General features: G+C 38.6%; 1 protein-coding gene across 2 annotated transcripts in view; it reads left to right on the top strand.

Annotated features, from left to right (window-relative positions):
* LOC127451263 (myosin-9-like) overlaps window positions 1-16,311 on the top strand; it is a 66,707-nt gene that overhangs the window by 9,907 nt on the left and 40,489 nt on the right. For both annotated transcript variants that reach the window (XM_051715805.1, XM_051715804.1), the window contains exons 2-3: window positions 12,297-12,628; window positions 14,295-14,451. In XM_051715805.1, coding sequence (XP_051571765.1) covers window positions 12,302-12,628; window positions 14,295-14,451 — 484 coding nt within the window. In that variant the 5' untranslated portion in view covers window positions 12,297-12,301. The remainder of the gene's footprint in view (window positions 1-12,296; window positions 12,629-14,294; window positions 14,452-16,311) is intronic.

The raw sequence follows: 16,311 nt of genomic DNA, 5'->3' as shown, positions 1-16,311 counted from the left end.
GCAGAGCAAGCAAAACTGTCTTGATGAAAGATTATGAAGGCAAACATTTTCTTTTAATTTATGTGCACTGATGAATCGTTCTTTTTCTCATTGAGTATTTTTGACATGTTTCCCAGTAAAAAACAAGATGCAAAACAACAAGATTTTAAACCAAATTTAGTGACGTTTATGCTTATAACAAGATAAAACTATTTGCCAGTGGGGTAAAAAAATAAAAACCTTGATTCAAAGGGAAAACAAGTATATTTTTCTTCCCCCATTGGCAAATAGTTTTATCTTGTTTTAAGCATAAAACCCACCAAATTTGGTTCCATTTCTCTGAAAATCAAGACTTGAAATCAAATGCCATTTTTTGCTTCTTTTTCTTGTTTTAAGGATGTTTAGATATTTTTGCCAGAAGACTAGAGCGTGTTTTAAGAAAGTAAATTTTAATTTTATTGGTCGTTTTCTGTGTGTTTTTGGTGTTCTACAGGTCATGACCTCTGACCTCTGAAAATATCAGTGTGATGAGGTCAGGGTTGCTGATAACTCGAAAGACGAATTCGCATAACAGACCCTCATATGGCAAAATACTTCAACTTCTTTGTCATTTCCTTTTTTGTTTACGCCTTTTTCCACCAACCTCTCGCTCTGTAAAAGTCTCTTAAAGGTATACTCACCCTCATAATTTTCCAAACATGCATGACCTTTTTCTGTGGAACTCAAAAGGAGATGTTAGGAAGCATTTTAGGGACTGAAATCACCATCAGTCACCATCCACCCAAAGCAGAATGTACATTCTTTAAAACTTAGCGAAATGCCATTGCAAACAATATGAGGGTGCATAAATGATGACATAATTTGTATTTTTGGCTGAATTATCCCTTTAAGTCCTTAAGTGTGAGTCTATACTGAACTGTTCCACCTCCTCTAATGTCTCCTCTGTCACTCACTCTCTCTTACTTTACACACACACACACAGGAAGTGAGTTACGGGAAGGGTGTGGCAGTCTAGTGTTCAATATGTAAATATGAGCTTAATTTGAACAATACAAAGAACCTCACAGGGTGACGTGGAGCTCACAATCTGATTGGCTGAAAGTGAATTTGATGGTTTGTAATGGTCTGGACTGATCAGATGTATTGATCTGTTCTTTTATTATGTAATGAGCTGAAACACACACATGTACACACACTTAGGCTGCTGGACGATCACAATCTCTCACATCTAAATATGGAAAGCAAATCATTCCATTAGAATTGAACTCAGTGCCGTATCTCCCAGAATGCTCTGCTTTGGTCTGGCCCATCACACTGGACACTCCTGAGTGTTTTTACTGCTCACAAACCATCATCTGGGACAAAATGATCCAGAGAGATACGTGGGGATGGCGGGCGTAAATGTAGCTGTGATTTACATGTGTATTTCATTAGTAAATTCCCTCCCTATTGCATCATTTCCTGCTTTTTTACCCTCATTCCTCTTTTACGTTCTACAACATTTCATGCCATTGAAAAACCTTTGATGAAACATCACAAATTTTTGTTAATCTACAAAGAACCATGAAGCGACTCATTTCCTCTCATCCCTCATTTTATATATATATATATATATATATATATATATATATATATATATATATATATATATTTGTATGTTTACAGTAAATACTCTTACAATGGATGTCTATGGAGAAATGCATTGCATTGGAATAAACTCTAAAGCTTATTAACACAACAGTAGCGGGATAGAATCGCTAACTAACATTGTCTGTGCAAATGTAAATCTTTTCAATCTATTCAATCTTTCATCTCATGTCATGACTACGTAAAGCTAACCTGGTAACTTTTGCATGAAATGCGCAAAGATAGAAAAGCATGTGACTTAAAGAAATATTCCGGGTTCAATACAAGTTAAGTGTAATCGACAGCATTTGTGGCTTAATGTTTGTTACCACACAAAATAATTTCAGCTCGTCCCTCTTTTGTTTAAAAAAAAAAAAAAAAAGCTACATTTGTGGAACAGCACTTACAGTGGAAGTGAATGGGGCCAATCGGTAAACGTTAAAATACTCACTGTAAACAATATGCGTTTCAGCGCTATTTTAGTGTGATAAAATCGCTTGCTAAGGTTGTCTGTGTAAAGTTTTATCCAATTTTACATTTTTGTTATCACAACGACGTAATGCCGTATACCCTGTAATCCCAGTATTGGATATAACTTTACACAGAATAGGTAAGTTAATGATTTTATCACAGTAAAATCATGTTAAGACTCATATTGTTTACATCTTGTGTCTATATTTTTGAAACAGTGAGTATTTTAACGTTTACGGATTGGCCCCATTGACTTCCATTGTAAGTGCCTCACAGTAACCCAGATTTTTTTATTTTATTTATTTTATTTTTTTCTCCCCAATTTGGAATTCCCAATGTGCTCTAAGTCATCGTGGTGGTGTAGTGACTCGCCTCAATCCGGGTGGCGGAGGACGAATCTCAGTTGCCTCCGCGTCTGAGACCGTCAATCCGCGCATCTTATCACGTGGCTTGTTGAGCGCGTTACCGCGGAGACGTAGCGCGCGTGGAGGCTTCAAGCTATTCTCCACGGACAACTCGTCACGCGCCCCACCGAGAGTGAGAACCACATTATAGCGACCACGAGGAGGTTACCCCATGTGACTCTACCCTCCCTAGCAACCGGGCCAATTTGGTTGCTTAGGAAACCTGGCTAGGTCACTCAGCACACCCTGGATTCGAACTCGCGACTCCAGGGGAGGTAGCCAGCGTCTTTACTCTCTGAGCTACCCAGGCCCACTATTTTATTTTATATTTAAGAAAAAGAGGGACGAGTCTAAATAAATTTTTGTGGTAATCAACATTATGCCACAAATGCTGTTGATTGAGCATAACTTGTATTGAACCCAGAATATTCCTTTAAGACCTTTCAAATAGGTGGGATTTCTTGAAAGAGCAGTTCGTTTGGGGCCTTTAATCTGAATTTAGCCGCAGCTGTGTGAAATAATCAGACAAGGACAGCAGAACTGTATGCCTACTCAAAGCTATGAGAGATTTCAGAAACTTCCAGTAGTTTAAAATGTGACTGATTCAGAGGAAAACATGATTTAAACAGTAATGACTATGAACTCTTCCTCATCAGGTATATGAGCAGGAAACAGCAGAGAGACTCGCGTTTAAAATTAGATTTACAGAAGCACCAAGAGACTTAAAAGTGTGTCATATGTATGTGTGTCAAACTCTGTTGCTGTAGACTCTCAGTATCTTCTCTTTGTGTTCAGAATTACCGTACACATTATGATTTGAACCCGAAGCTCTGTTGATTCACAGGAAGTTGCATTAATATCTTCACATTCACTCAGTGATTTTATGGTGTTATGAGGGAGTTTTCACTTAATTCACACATCGTATAGGAACGTGGAGTGAGTGAGGTTTTTTTTTTTTTTTTTTTTTTTTTGATGGTTCTGCTTTAAAACAAAAATGAGCAATGTGTCAAAAGCCTTTACAAAACACAATCATTCCAGCCATATTTTTTGCAAAATAAAAAGGCAGTAGTTACGGTAATCATAACTAGATTTTTAGATTTTCTGAAGAGAATGTGAGTGATGTTGTTGGAGTTGACTTGACAACTTTCCCAGTATTTGCTAATCCATTGCGAATGTGTTCTGAGTCGTTGCTAGGGAGTTATGGGTAGAACTTAATGGGTATTGGTCATAAGTAAGGAATAACTGACGATGGACCGTTGAATTATTTTTTTGGATTTTCTCCCCAATTTGGAATGCCCAATTCCCAATGCGCTCTAAGTCCTCGTGGTGGCGTAGTGACTCGCCTCAATCCGGGTGGTGGAGGACGAATCTCAGTTGCCTCTGCATCTGAGACCATCAATCCGCGCATCTTATCAATTGGCTTGTTGAGCGCGTTACTGTGGAGACCTAGCATGCGTGGAGGCTTCACGCTATTCTCCGCGGACAACTCGTCACGCGCCCCACCAAGAGCGAGAACCACATTATAGCGACCACGAGGAGGTTAACCCAACGTGACTCTACCCACCCTAGCAACCAAGCCAATTGGTTACTTAGGAAGCCTGACTGGAGTCACTCAGCACACCCTGGATTCGAACTTGCGACTCCAGGTGTGGTAGTCAGCGTCTTTACTTGCTAAGCTACCCAGGCCCTCGGACCGTTAAATTATTGAAAACTATTGCATACCCTGAGATGGCAGTGCGGTCATGATGCTCAGCGGCGTGGCCATTACACCACGGGTGTGCAATATTTTTCAATAATTCATCGGGCCAGAGTCAATTATTATGCTTATACCATGGCTACGACACATTAAGACTTCATTCAGGGTTTTATATCAAGACATTTTCTGGTTTTCCTCCGTAAATGCTCTTTCTTCCACTAAGGATTCAGCATCTTGCTTTGTTACAGCCAGAGCCTTCGTTGCTAGTTCAAAGACGTCACTTTAGAACTTGCACTTTAACTTTTGGATATTATAGACATTGTTCTTATCCGATGTACTTAACCATGTTTGTTTTAATTTATTATTTTGCTATGGTAGCCTATACTGCTCTTTGAAATAACTGAAAGTGATCTGGAACCGTTATGCACTCAAGACCTGGAACTACTTCATAGCCGTACGTTTACTGGAAAATAATTGCACACCTTAGAGTGTCTGTCAACCAATCAGAAACTAGCTTTTAACAGACCCGTGGTATAAGTTTTAATTGATAATGTTGATGGCATAATTTAGTTTGTATGCAATGGACAGTGTATCACAACCAGCTAAATATCGTGAGCAGGTTAGTTTATTTGCGCAAACCACACTATTGCGTGGCGCAGGCTGGTTTAGGCCAATTTGAAAAGTTCTGCAGAAACCAATGGGATGCGTTGCACACCCCACTTGATATTGGACACAGAAATGTTTTGTTAAAAACTCCAATTCTAACCCTAAATGGCTTGGTGTCCAAACTAATCCATATTAAGAGCGTGATCACATAAAAATTACATGGCTGTGGTGACATTTTGGAGGGAAAAAAAAATCATTACCATTCATTACATGTATTGCAGCAGTTCCGAGGTGAAATGTCCACTGTGTGGCGCTAAAATCGAGTAAAATGTTTTTAAGGTTAATGCTCTATCGAGTTTTAAATCAACAAAACCAACCTCCCTACTCTAAACCCTAAACCTAAATCTAATCGATAGTGTCTGAAAAAGCTATTTTGTCAATCACAATCAAGCTATTTTGTGGTGCTGCTTTGACACTTTGGCTAATGTGTCAACTCGCGTGCTCTTCAGGACTCATACCCTAACCCTAATAGGGCATAACCTAATCCTAACCCTACCTTTACATCACAAGTGCAATGCTCTATTAGTTGAGCTACCATGCAATTTGATCACACTCGAATAAGCTTGTAAATGTAGTTGGTTATGTAATGCAAATGTTAAAATTAGTCATGCACTATAGTAAAAGTGTTTATATGTTGCAAAAAAGTGTTTATATAATATAATCTGCCATTGTGTTTGGTGTGAAAGTGAACAAAAGTCGTCGTTGTTGTAGCATCTCTAGTGGTTACAGTGCTGTGAAAAAGTATTTGCCCCTATCCTGATTTCTTCTGTTTTTATGTATATCTCATACTAAAATGTTTCAAATATGAAAACAATATATAACATAAAACAAAGGCAATCTGAGTAAACACAAAATACAGTTTTTAAATTATAATGTTATTTATTGAAGCAAAAAAATTATCCAATACCAACTGGGCCTGTGTGAAAAAGTATTTGCCCCCTTAGTTACAAAATCCCCAAATCTATGAAACTGGACTCCTAATGGGGTTCAGCTGGACTAGACACACCCAGGCCTGTTCAATCAAATCAACACCTATTTGAAGTTGGCTAAAAGGTCTCATCCAGTAGCACACTATGCCAAGGTCGAAAGAAATTCCAGAAATGATGAGGAAAAAGGTGATTGAAATACATCAGTCTGGGAAGAGTTACAAAGCTATTTCAAAGGCTCTGGGACTCCAAAGAACCACAGTGTGAGCCATTATCTCCAAATGGAGAAAACTTGGCACAGTAGTGAACCTTCCCAGAAGTGGCCGTGCTTCCAAAATTCCTCCAAGAGCACAGCTACGACACATCCAGGAAGTCACAAAAAAGCCAAGGACGGCATCCAAGGAACTGCAGGCCTCTCTCGCATTAATAAAGGTCACTGTTCATGACTCCACTATCAGAAAGACACTGGCCAAAAATGCCATCCATGGAAGAGTGGCGAGGCGAAAACCACTGCTAATGAAGAACATTAAGGCTCGTCTGAATTTAGCCAAAACACACCTTGATGATCCTCAAACCTTTTGGGAGAATATTCTGTGGACTGATGAGTCGAAAATGGAACTGTTTGGGAGACAGGGGTCCCGTTACATCTGGCGTAAATCAAACACAGAATTCTACAAAAAGAACATCATACCGGGCCTGGGTAGCTCAGTGGTAAAATACGCTGGCTACCACCCCTGGAGTTCACTAGTTCGGATCCCAGGGCGTGCTGAGTGACTCCAGCCAGGTCTCCTAAGCAACCAAATTGGCCCGGTTGCTAGGGAGGGTAGAGTCACATGGGGTAACCTCCTCGTGGTCGCTATAATGTGATTTGTTCTCGGTGGGGCGCATGGTGAATTGAGCGTGGTTGCCGCGGTGGATGGCGTGAAGCCTCCACACGCGCTATGTCTCCGTGGCAACGCGCTCAACAAGCCACGTGATAAGATGCGCGGGTTGACTGTCTCAGACGCGGAGGCAACTGGGATTCGTCCTCCGCCACCTGGACTGATGCGAATCACTATGTGACCACGAGGACTTAGAGCGCATTGGGAATTGGGCATTCCAAATTGGGAGAAAAAGGGGAAAAATCCCCCCCAAAAAAACAAAAAAAAAACATCATACCTACGGTCAAGCATGGTGGTGGTAGTGTGATGGTGTGGAGATGCTTTGCTGCTTCAGAGCGACTTGCAATAATTGAGGGAAACATGAATTCTGCTCTCTACCAGAAAATCCTAAAGGAGAACGTCCGGTCATCAGACCGTGAGTTGAAGCTCAAGCGCAACTTGATTATGCAGCAAGACAATCCAAAAGCATAGGAGTAAGTCCATCTGTGAATGGCTCAAAAAAAGCAAAATTAAAGTTTCAGTGGCCTAGTCAAAGTCTTGACTAGAACCTGATTGAGATGCTGTGGCAGGACCTTAAACGGGCAGTTCATGCTCAAACCCTCCAATGTGGCTGAACTAAAGACGAGTGGGCCAGAATTCCCCCACAGCGTTGTGAAAGACTGATCTCCAGTTATCGGAAGCGTTTGGTTGCAGTTGTTGCTGCTAAAGGTGGCACAACCAGCTATTAAGTTTAAGGGGGTGGTTAGTTTTTCACATGGGTGATATAGGTGAAAAGTGTGTTTTGTGTTTACTCAGGTTTCCTTTGTTTTAAGTTATGCCTCGTTTGAAGATCTAAAACAATTTAGTATGAAAAATACACAAAAATGGACTGTATTTCACCAGGAAACTGCCTGCGATGAGTCTAGATTGCATATTAAACAGCTCTTCATTTTGTTGCATTAGTGCTGAAATGCTTTCAGTCTCAGTGAATAAGAGAAACAAATATGAAGTTGCCCAACACATCCATTTTGTTCAGGTCCCATCGTAATTATGCAGCTCTTGCAGGCAGCGTAATGTAAGTACTGCAGTGTGTTTGACAGCAGGAATCATGCACTGATGGTGTACAGCTGCAGAGGTCAGTGTGTTTACTGCGTTTGAGGTCATGAGAACAGTGTCTCGCTCACTGTCTGACATATTAGTGATTAAGGAGTCTTACAGACTTAAGAGCAAGTAAACAATATGAGCACATGTTTATTTTGCATCTGATTTTAGACTTACTCGCCCATAAACATTATATAAAATGGGAAAGTTTGGTTGGTCGCTTTACATGTCAGTCAACCAGAAAAGAAAAGGCTGCAATGTGGACCAGATACATTGCGAGACAAGTGAGATATGGCCGGCTGCTCTATACATTTAAACTAACTGAACCACCTAAACCAGTTCTAAGAGAATAGAGGGACGGCACATTGGTGCGGGAGTATCAGAGGGAATGATCTATGAGACACTCAGAGATGCTGTTAACCTTTAACCTCTGACATTCCAGGAAGGGAGGACTCATGTTTTGTTTTTGCTTGAACTAGTCACACCAGTACATTCTTAACCTCGTAGAGCTGGACTTTGAACTAGTTTAGTGTGGTCCTCTAGTCCTAGTCCAACTTATTCTGGCCAAGAATGCCTTCTTCACAGGAAGAGACTTGATTTGATGCTACCAACTTTGTCAAACTTTGCTTATGACTATTTTTAATCAGTATTTATGTCTTGTTTTCCAGCAAATGTACTTAAAAAGTACAAATAAAACTTGTTTACAAAGAATCTATCCCTAATTAAGTTCTGAATTAAATTCTTACCCAATTGGCCATTTTTGTATGCATAAACCTCAATGCAACCAATGCATAACAAATGTTTTTGTTTGTTTATGCTTCAATAGAGAAATAAACTAAATTCAAGATATATTCTCTAATATATTCGCAGAAAACTAGAGGTCGACCGATACATTGGTTTTGCCGATTAATGGAGATTATTGAACGTTTATTTTTATAGCCATTATTGACTATTAAAGTCATGTTGGTTTTAACACAGTGTTTGTTTTATAATACCGGATTACCAGAATACAGGACATTTATGCAAGCTATCGCTGATGATCTACTTTTAATGAATTACTGCTTATATTAGTTATATGGCAATGTTTACTTTGTAATGTTTATATTGTAATACGTTGTAGATGATTGTAAGAGTGCAAAATAAGAGTCCCCATCTTCTTTCGGTCTTGTTTATGGTTAAAAGTCCCATGTTATGCACCAAATTATTATTTTTTATTTTTTTCCTACTTACTGGGATTTTGCGCAGTAAACCTAATCTGGGATTTCTGTCACAGTAAGGAAAGACTATAAAAAAAAATTATTGGAAAGACAACGCATTCAATCGATTTTAAAAACGATCGGCCGATTAATCGGTTATCTGCTTTTTCCAGCACATTAGTTGGCAAAATTCAAAATAGTTGGACCTCTACACAAAACTCCTGGAAATTGTGTTTCTGTCGGACAATCTGATTGGAAGTTGCCATTTTTGTGTGCAATATACATCAGATAGTCAGTGAACAGACTGTGGTCAGAAACTAATACCTACATAACCAGCCATGTTTACACGTTTTGGAAGAATCAACCTACTAATGGTGTGCTCATAGTTGACTTTGCACATTAAACTGCGATAGAAAGTATTTTATCATCCAAAAGCACACTTCAGCTGTAAAGTCAGCTCTTGTACAGTTCAGATAACTGAGGAGTATGTTGACATTGGCCGTGTGTTCTGGTAATTCTTGTTGTGTTCCCTCCCTCTACTGTCGCTCTTTGAAAGGCAGTGGCGCGTGGGAACTGCTGGCGGCCATGTTGGGCCTGTCTGGGCGTTCAGTGCTGTTCAGCTAAGTTTGTTTTTGTCCCTCAGGCGACTGCGTTATCCTGCGCTAATGCCACACCTTGAGTGAGTTCACCTGTCTGTCGAGTTCCACCAAGAGCTCTCATTGAACACCACAGGATCTAAACAACAGATACAGATTTGACACTGGACATCAAGTAGCGACCCAACACAGTACCAAAATTGTACCAAAACACATTATAGTCAGCGTAAACCATTTTTATCCTCTCTGCAAGTGAACCTGTATTCAATGTGGTCTGGATGGCATTTCCATTTACCTCGTGTAGTTTTGTCGATGGTTTTTGAGGATGAGGACATGTCACAAAACCTGTCCATGATGACATCTGTCTGATCTGACAAGTGACAACAAAAGATATTGAAAGTAGGGTTGGGAATTGAGAACCGGTTCTTGAGTTGTTGGCATTGTTTTCCCCTACTGTCCACGACACTGTCAGAACAGACCTGCAACCTATTTTTGGATCACAACCCACCAGTTGAGAGCTACTACTGGAAGACACATTGTTTAAAGAAGCACAGCATTGTTTAAACATTGTCTCTGAACAGTATAATCAACAACGTGTTTGGCTCAACCACATTAAAACAAAGCATCTCACACACAACGTTCATCATCACAACTGTGTGTCTGAAACGGCACCATCTCCTCGGCTGTGATTATAGAGGTCGAACGAGAGCATTGTATTATTTTATTTGTTTGGCAGGAAGCGAAATCTCACTGTTACCATTTTTGGCGTGTTTTACGAGCTGCTGATGTAAGCAGTGTTTTACAGACGCAGCATTCCTTAGGAGTTGTGTAAGACAGGCGGGTGGGGGATGTGGACCTCCCATCAGAGGTCTTTGCAATTATGCAACTATGACTATGAATCTGTGTTTGCAGAAAAATCTCCCCACACCATTTATGTTAGTTTATTTCACATTTCGGCTAATTTTAAAATACTTTCAGCCACCAATAAGAGAGTAGTGATTAGAGGTCGACGGATAGTGGATTTTGTCTATACCGATAACTAAGGTGGTGGGAAATGCCAGTAACCGATTAATTGGCCGATACTTTTTATAATCGATTTATAGAATGTCAAAAAAATGTCTTATTATTTTCTTACTATGGTGGGCACAGAATAAGAGTCCAAAATGAATAAAATCCCATATGCGGTTTATTGTTCAACAAAAATCCCAATAATAACCGGAAAAAATGGTTTTCAAGATTTGGTACACAACGCTGGACTTTAAAGTATAATTAAGTATATTGGAAATACGAAATTATGAAAAAACTACCTGCAACTATCGGCACAGATTTTTGCCAATAAGTGATAGTTCCAAAAAGCAACTATCGGCACCGATTAATCGGTAAAACCGATATATCGGTCAACCTTTAGTAGTGATATTATTGGTAAGTAGACCATTGACAAAATGGTGGTCTGAGATGATAAAAAATAACTCCTTTTTATAAATCTAGTTTATAATGTGATGTTTGTGTCTATATTGGTTTATATACATTTTTGAAAAACATTTAGAGCATTTAAAAAAAAAAAGGCTAATATTTAATGACTTCAAAAATGTCATGTGGTGTAACTATCAAGTAAAATTTATTAAATACTGGTCGACTGATATGAGTTTTTCAGTGGCCGATATGTAGAGAGCAGAATTGCCGATATAAATGCACATAAACATAATACAATTTAACAATAGAAAATAAGATGTACACAAAATTTCTGAAGTGAAACAAATAGAACTAGACCGATATATCGGTTTTACCGATTAATCAGTGCCGATAGTTGCTTTTTGGAACTGTCAGTTATTGGCCAAAATATATGCCGGTAGTTGGCAATAGTTTTATTTATTTTGTATTATTCCTCCATGTTCCTCTGTGGCCAGTGCTATTTTGATTAGATAATCAAGTAATCTTAACTGAAGCGAGGACATGCAAAGAAAAATGCGACTATATGGAAACGTACCCTGTCAGCGCATACATTGTGTCTTCAACTTCATATCTAGTGAATAATAAATAACCTTATTCCTCATTAAACCTCAAGAAATATATATGCAAACTCTTCATCTGGTGAAAATATAGGCTATTAAAAGCTTAATTTGGTAAACTTAATTATAGAGCATTAAACAGAGCCAAGACTCCGCCATTTCAAAATAAGAGTCCTTTGTTTGTTTCAAGCTTGTTTCCAACATTATGCACCAAATCTTCATTTGTATCTGTGATTTTATTCATGTTGGACTCTTATAGCCTCTATGTCTGTGCCCATTATAGTATAGTCATTGTTTTAACATTCTTTGAATCAAATTTAAAACCTATCGGCCGATTAATCGGTTATCGTCCTTTTCCACCACCTTAGTTATCGTTATCGGCGAAATCCACTATCGGTTAACACTTATTTTATTCAAAATGGCCAAATATCGGCTAGTCTAAAACTAGTGTACACAACTTATTTATTTAAAAAGTTTTTAAACATATTTTTCAAGGTACGTTTTATATATATATATATATATATATATAATTATTATTTTATTTTTTTCAAATATCATGAATTTTCGAGTCACGAATATCAAGAAGTTTTCTCATGGTTTCTCTTTGTTTACATTTGATCTGAACAAAATGTGCCTTTTCATAAAAATGTCAAAACATCTGCTATTTTTCATCATAGTAGAGGTTTATTCGTATTGTCTAATTTTGTATGTATAAATCGACTCATTCCACTAACTCCTAACCCTCTGCTCTCTTCTCTCTCTCCAGAAAACATGTCGGACGCTGACCGTTTCCTGTACGTGGATCGTTCTCTGGTGAATAACCCACTGGCGCAGGCCGACTGGGCCACAAAAAAGCTAGTGTGGATTCCGTCCGAACGTCTGGGGTTCGAGGTGGGCTCGGTGAGGGAGGAACATGGCGATGAGGTCGTGGTGGAGTTGGCCGACTCGGGGAAGAAGGTGCGCGTGAATAAAGATGACATCCAGAAGATGAACCCGCCCAAGTTCAGTAAGGTGGAGGACATGGCCGAACTCACCTGCCTGAACGAAGCGTCAGTACTGCACAACCTGAAGGAGAGATATTACTCCGGACTCATTTACGTGAGTTAATGCAAAACACGTGACAAACGCATGACAGATAGTGCTGGTTCTGGAAGTAAAAATCGTATTTATTTTCTCCATAGCGGAATTGATTATTAACGATAACATATAAACCTTTAAAGATAGTCCTATTGTGAACTCCGAGGTTGTTAATCGATGTTATATGCTTCTATCATCAGTCCATGTAATTTCAACATGATTTTTTACCCACGATCCTGAAGGGAAACAATCCACCAATTAGAGAATAACGGCCAACAAAGTGCAACAAAAGAGCTCTGCAGCGACCGGCCACAACTTTAAATCAATAGTTTAATACTTTTTTCACTGTTTTAAATTCGTTTACGTAATTCGCAATGCTTCATAGTAGTTCATTTGTTCATTCCCTCATTAAAGATGTTAAGTACACAGTCTTGTATATTTGTCTTTTTGTCCAAATTTAAAATACTTTTTTGCTTCAAATGAAAGTTTGTAATGTGATTCATCTCATAGCTGGTTGGTATAATTCTTGGCTTAGAGCTGTTTTATGAAGGATTTTATGAAATCCCTATGGAATAAATTAATGTGAAAAATACTTCTGGAACAAAGACAGCTGAAAAAGTGGGTTGGCATTGTTGCGCCATATATAAACCCCCCCTTTGTAATATTTAATTGGAGTTAAATTGATTGAATTTCCGAGCATTCAAGGAAAGCACTGGATTTAACAAAAGGAGCTTGTTAAAAATGATGAAGTATGTTGATGGCTGTTCATGAGAGATGTGTACAAAACCATCCAGAACACACACATGCACACACACTGAAAGAGTTCAGTGCCGTTTTCTCTCAACACAAAACTTTAGGAACAATGTGGTCCTCAGGGACAGGAAAAAGTGCAGTGTAGGGGGGAAGCTGAAGAAAGAAACAAACAACTTTGAGTCGCAAACACATGTAGAACAGTGTTAGGAGGGGACTTGAAATAATGCATCTGTTTGAGATTATTCTAGACAGTTATGTCCATCAAATCTGCTCTGGATTTCAGGGTTAGTTCACCCCAATACGAGCTCAAAACCCTAACAAGACTTGTGCGTTTCATAGTCGAGTCGCTCCTCGCTGAAAGTCTTCTCGTCTGTTAAAGCTCTCGTATATTCAAATCTGGAGCCTCAAGATGCGTTGCGCCCAGATTAACATCAGTGACTTCAAACATCATTGGTTCTTGTGCGCCTTGTGACCAGTTAGGAATAACGTCAAAGCATGCACGATGTGTTCTGACGGGCCAGATTTGAATGTGCACAACTGTGAATGAGATTTGAGATTTGATTTGCTAAAATGTCTTGATGCATGCAGGTTACGGCAAACCAAACAAACTGAACTCTGATGTCATACATACTCGAGTTAAAACGCTCTAGTGCGAAAACACCTTAAAAAGATTAGGGCAGATCACCATAACACTAGAGACTGAGAGAGAGACATGGTGCATTAGTGGATTATATGGATGAAAACAGTCAGACATGGATGTCATTCTAAAATAGATCAGATATCATAAGGTCAAAGGTCATGTAGGGGGTGGCTGGAGATTTTGCTTCTTATAGTCTCAAACGCATTCAGACTGTTTGTGATGTTGTTGTATGTTCTATATATTAATGAGTATTAGTTTAGCATGAAATGATTGAATGACTCTGTTTGTGTACAGACTTATTCAGGTCTGTTCTGTGTGGTGATCAATCCATATAAGAACCTGCCCATATACTCGGAGGAGATCGTAGAAATGTACAAGGGCAAGAAACGACATGAGATGCCTCCTCATATCTACGCCATCACAGACACGGCTTACAGGAGCATGATGCAGGGTAAACACCCACCCACACACACGCAGCGTTTCTTTAACTTCATGCACTTTCACAACCCCTGGGACATGAACATTCTAGAAGTTAAAGAAATACCCATGTACAGACTCTATGCAGCTTTTAGCACTCATAAACGTTTGTTCAGTGTTTTGGGCCTGTTCATAGGTGATTTCTGCTCTGAGAGAGCTCATTAACTCGCAGCCCCCCATCAGGCTTTAATACACCTCTCAAATCTCTCCTGCAGCGAGTGTTGACCCTGATTCCTGCCTCTCAAATGACTGCCGTGCACCGTTATTACTACAGCACAGCCCGAGGGAACACAGTTTACTGCTTCTAGACATGAGAATTCTCATTAGTTTGACATGAATGCATGTTAATACATGTTCTGTCTGCATTTTCCTTGTAGTCCTCTTTTTTTCAATAGACTTTAGGCGAGATAACAAAGAACGCAGTGTTGCTAGATTCAATAATGTTAAGGTTTATGATACAGCCGGGTAAAAATATCGATTTTCCAATTAATCGTGATCTACCTTTTAAATGATCCCTATATTGGTTCTGAAAATCCCAAGATTGATCTTCTACTTGTTGATTTATTATATCCATTAAATAAAAAGCAATTGAACTGCAGTCCTTATTGTTAATTTTTCTATGTAATATTTTTCATAATCTTAGTTTCATAATGTAGAACCTTTTAACTACCAAGTTACAAGGTTCCCTGTATAATTTACAGCATTAGCTGTTTTTCATAGGTAAGCAAAATGGACATTATAACTGAATTTATACCCAAATGAATCAGAATGAATCGAATCATGAGCTTGTGAATCTGAAATATATCCAATGAATCAAATTGAATCAAAATCGGAATCGAATCAAGAGCTTAAATCTGAAATATATCCAAATGAATCAGAATGAATCAAAATCGGTATCGAATCAAGAGCTTGTGAATCTGATATATATCCAAACGAATCAGAATGAATCAAAATCGGAATCGAATCAAGAGCTTGAAAATCTGAAATATATCCAAATTAATCAGAATTAATCAAAATCGGTATCGAATCAAGAGCTTGTGAATCTGAAATAGATCCAAATGGATCAGAATGAATCAAATAAAAATATAAATCGAATCAAGAGCTTGTGAATCTAAAATAAATCTAAATTAATCAGAATGAATCAGATTGAAACAAAATCGGAATCGAATCAAGAGCTTGTGAGTTTGAAATAGATCCAAATGAATCAGAATGAATCGAATGAAAATAGAATCAAGAGCTTGTGAATCTGAAATATATCCAAATGAATCAGAATGAAGCAAATAAAAATATAAATCGAATCAAGAGCTTGTGAATCTAAAATAAATCTAAATGAATCAGAATGAATCAAATTGAATTAAAATCGGTATCGAATCAAGAGCTTGTGAATCTGATATACAGGTGCATCTCAATAAATTAGAATGTCGTGGAAAAGTTCATTTATTTCAGTAATTCAACTCAAATTGTGAAACTCGTGTATTAAATAAATTCAATGCACACAGACTGAAGTAGTTTAAGTCTTTGGTTCTTTTAATTGTGATGATTTTGGCTCACATTTAACAAAAACCCACCAATTCACTATCTCAAAAAATTAGAATATGGTGACATGCCAATCAGCTAATCAACTCAAAACACCTGCAAAGGTTTCCTGAGCCTTCAGAATGGTCTCTCAGTTTGGTTCACTAGGCTACACAATCATGGGGAAGACTGCTGATCTGACAGTTGTCCAGAAGACAATCATTGACACCCTTCACAAGGAGGGTAAGCCACAAACATTCATTGCCAAAGAAGCTGGCTGTTCACAGAGTGCTGTATCCAAGCATGTTAACAGAAAGTT

Source organism: Myxocyprinus asiaticus, chromosome 14 (assembly GCF_019703515.2).
Source record: "Myxocyprinus asiaticus isolate MX2 ecotype Aquarium Trade chromosome 14, UBuf_Myxa_2, whole genome shotgun sequence".
In the NCBI taxonomy this organism is placed as follows: Eukaryota; Metazoa; Chordata; class Actinopteri; order Cypriniformes; family Catostomidae; genus Myxocyprinus; species Myxocyprinus asiaticus.
The sequence above is the reverse complement of the archived record's forward strand: the minus strand, read 5'-3'. Positions and strand labels throughout refer to the sequence as shown.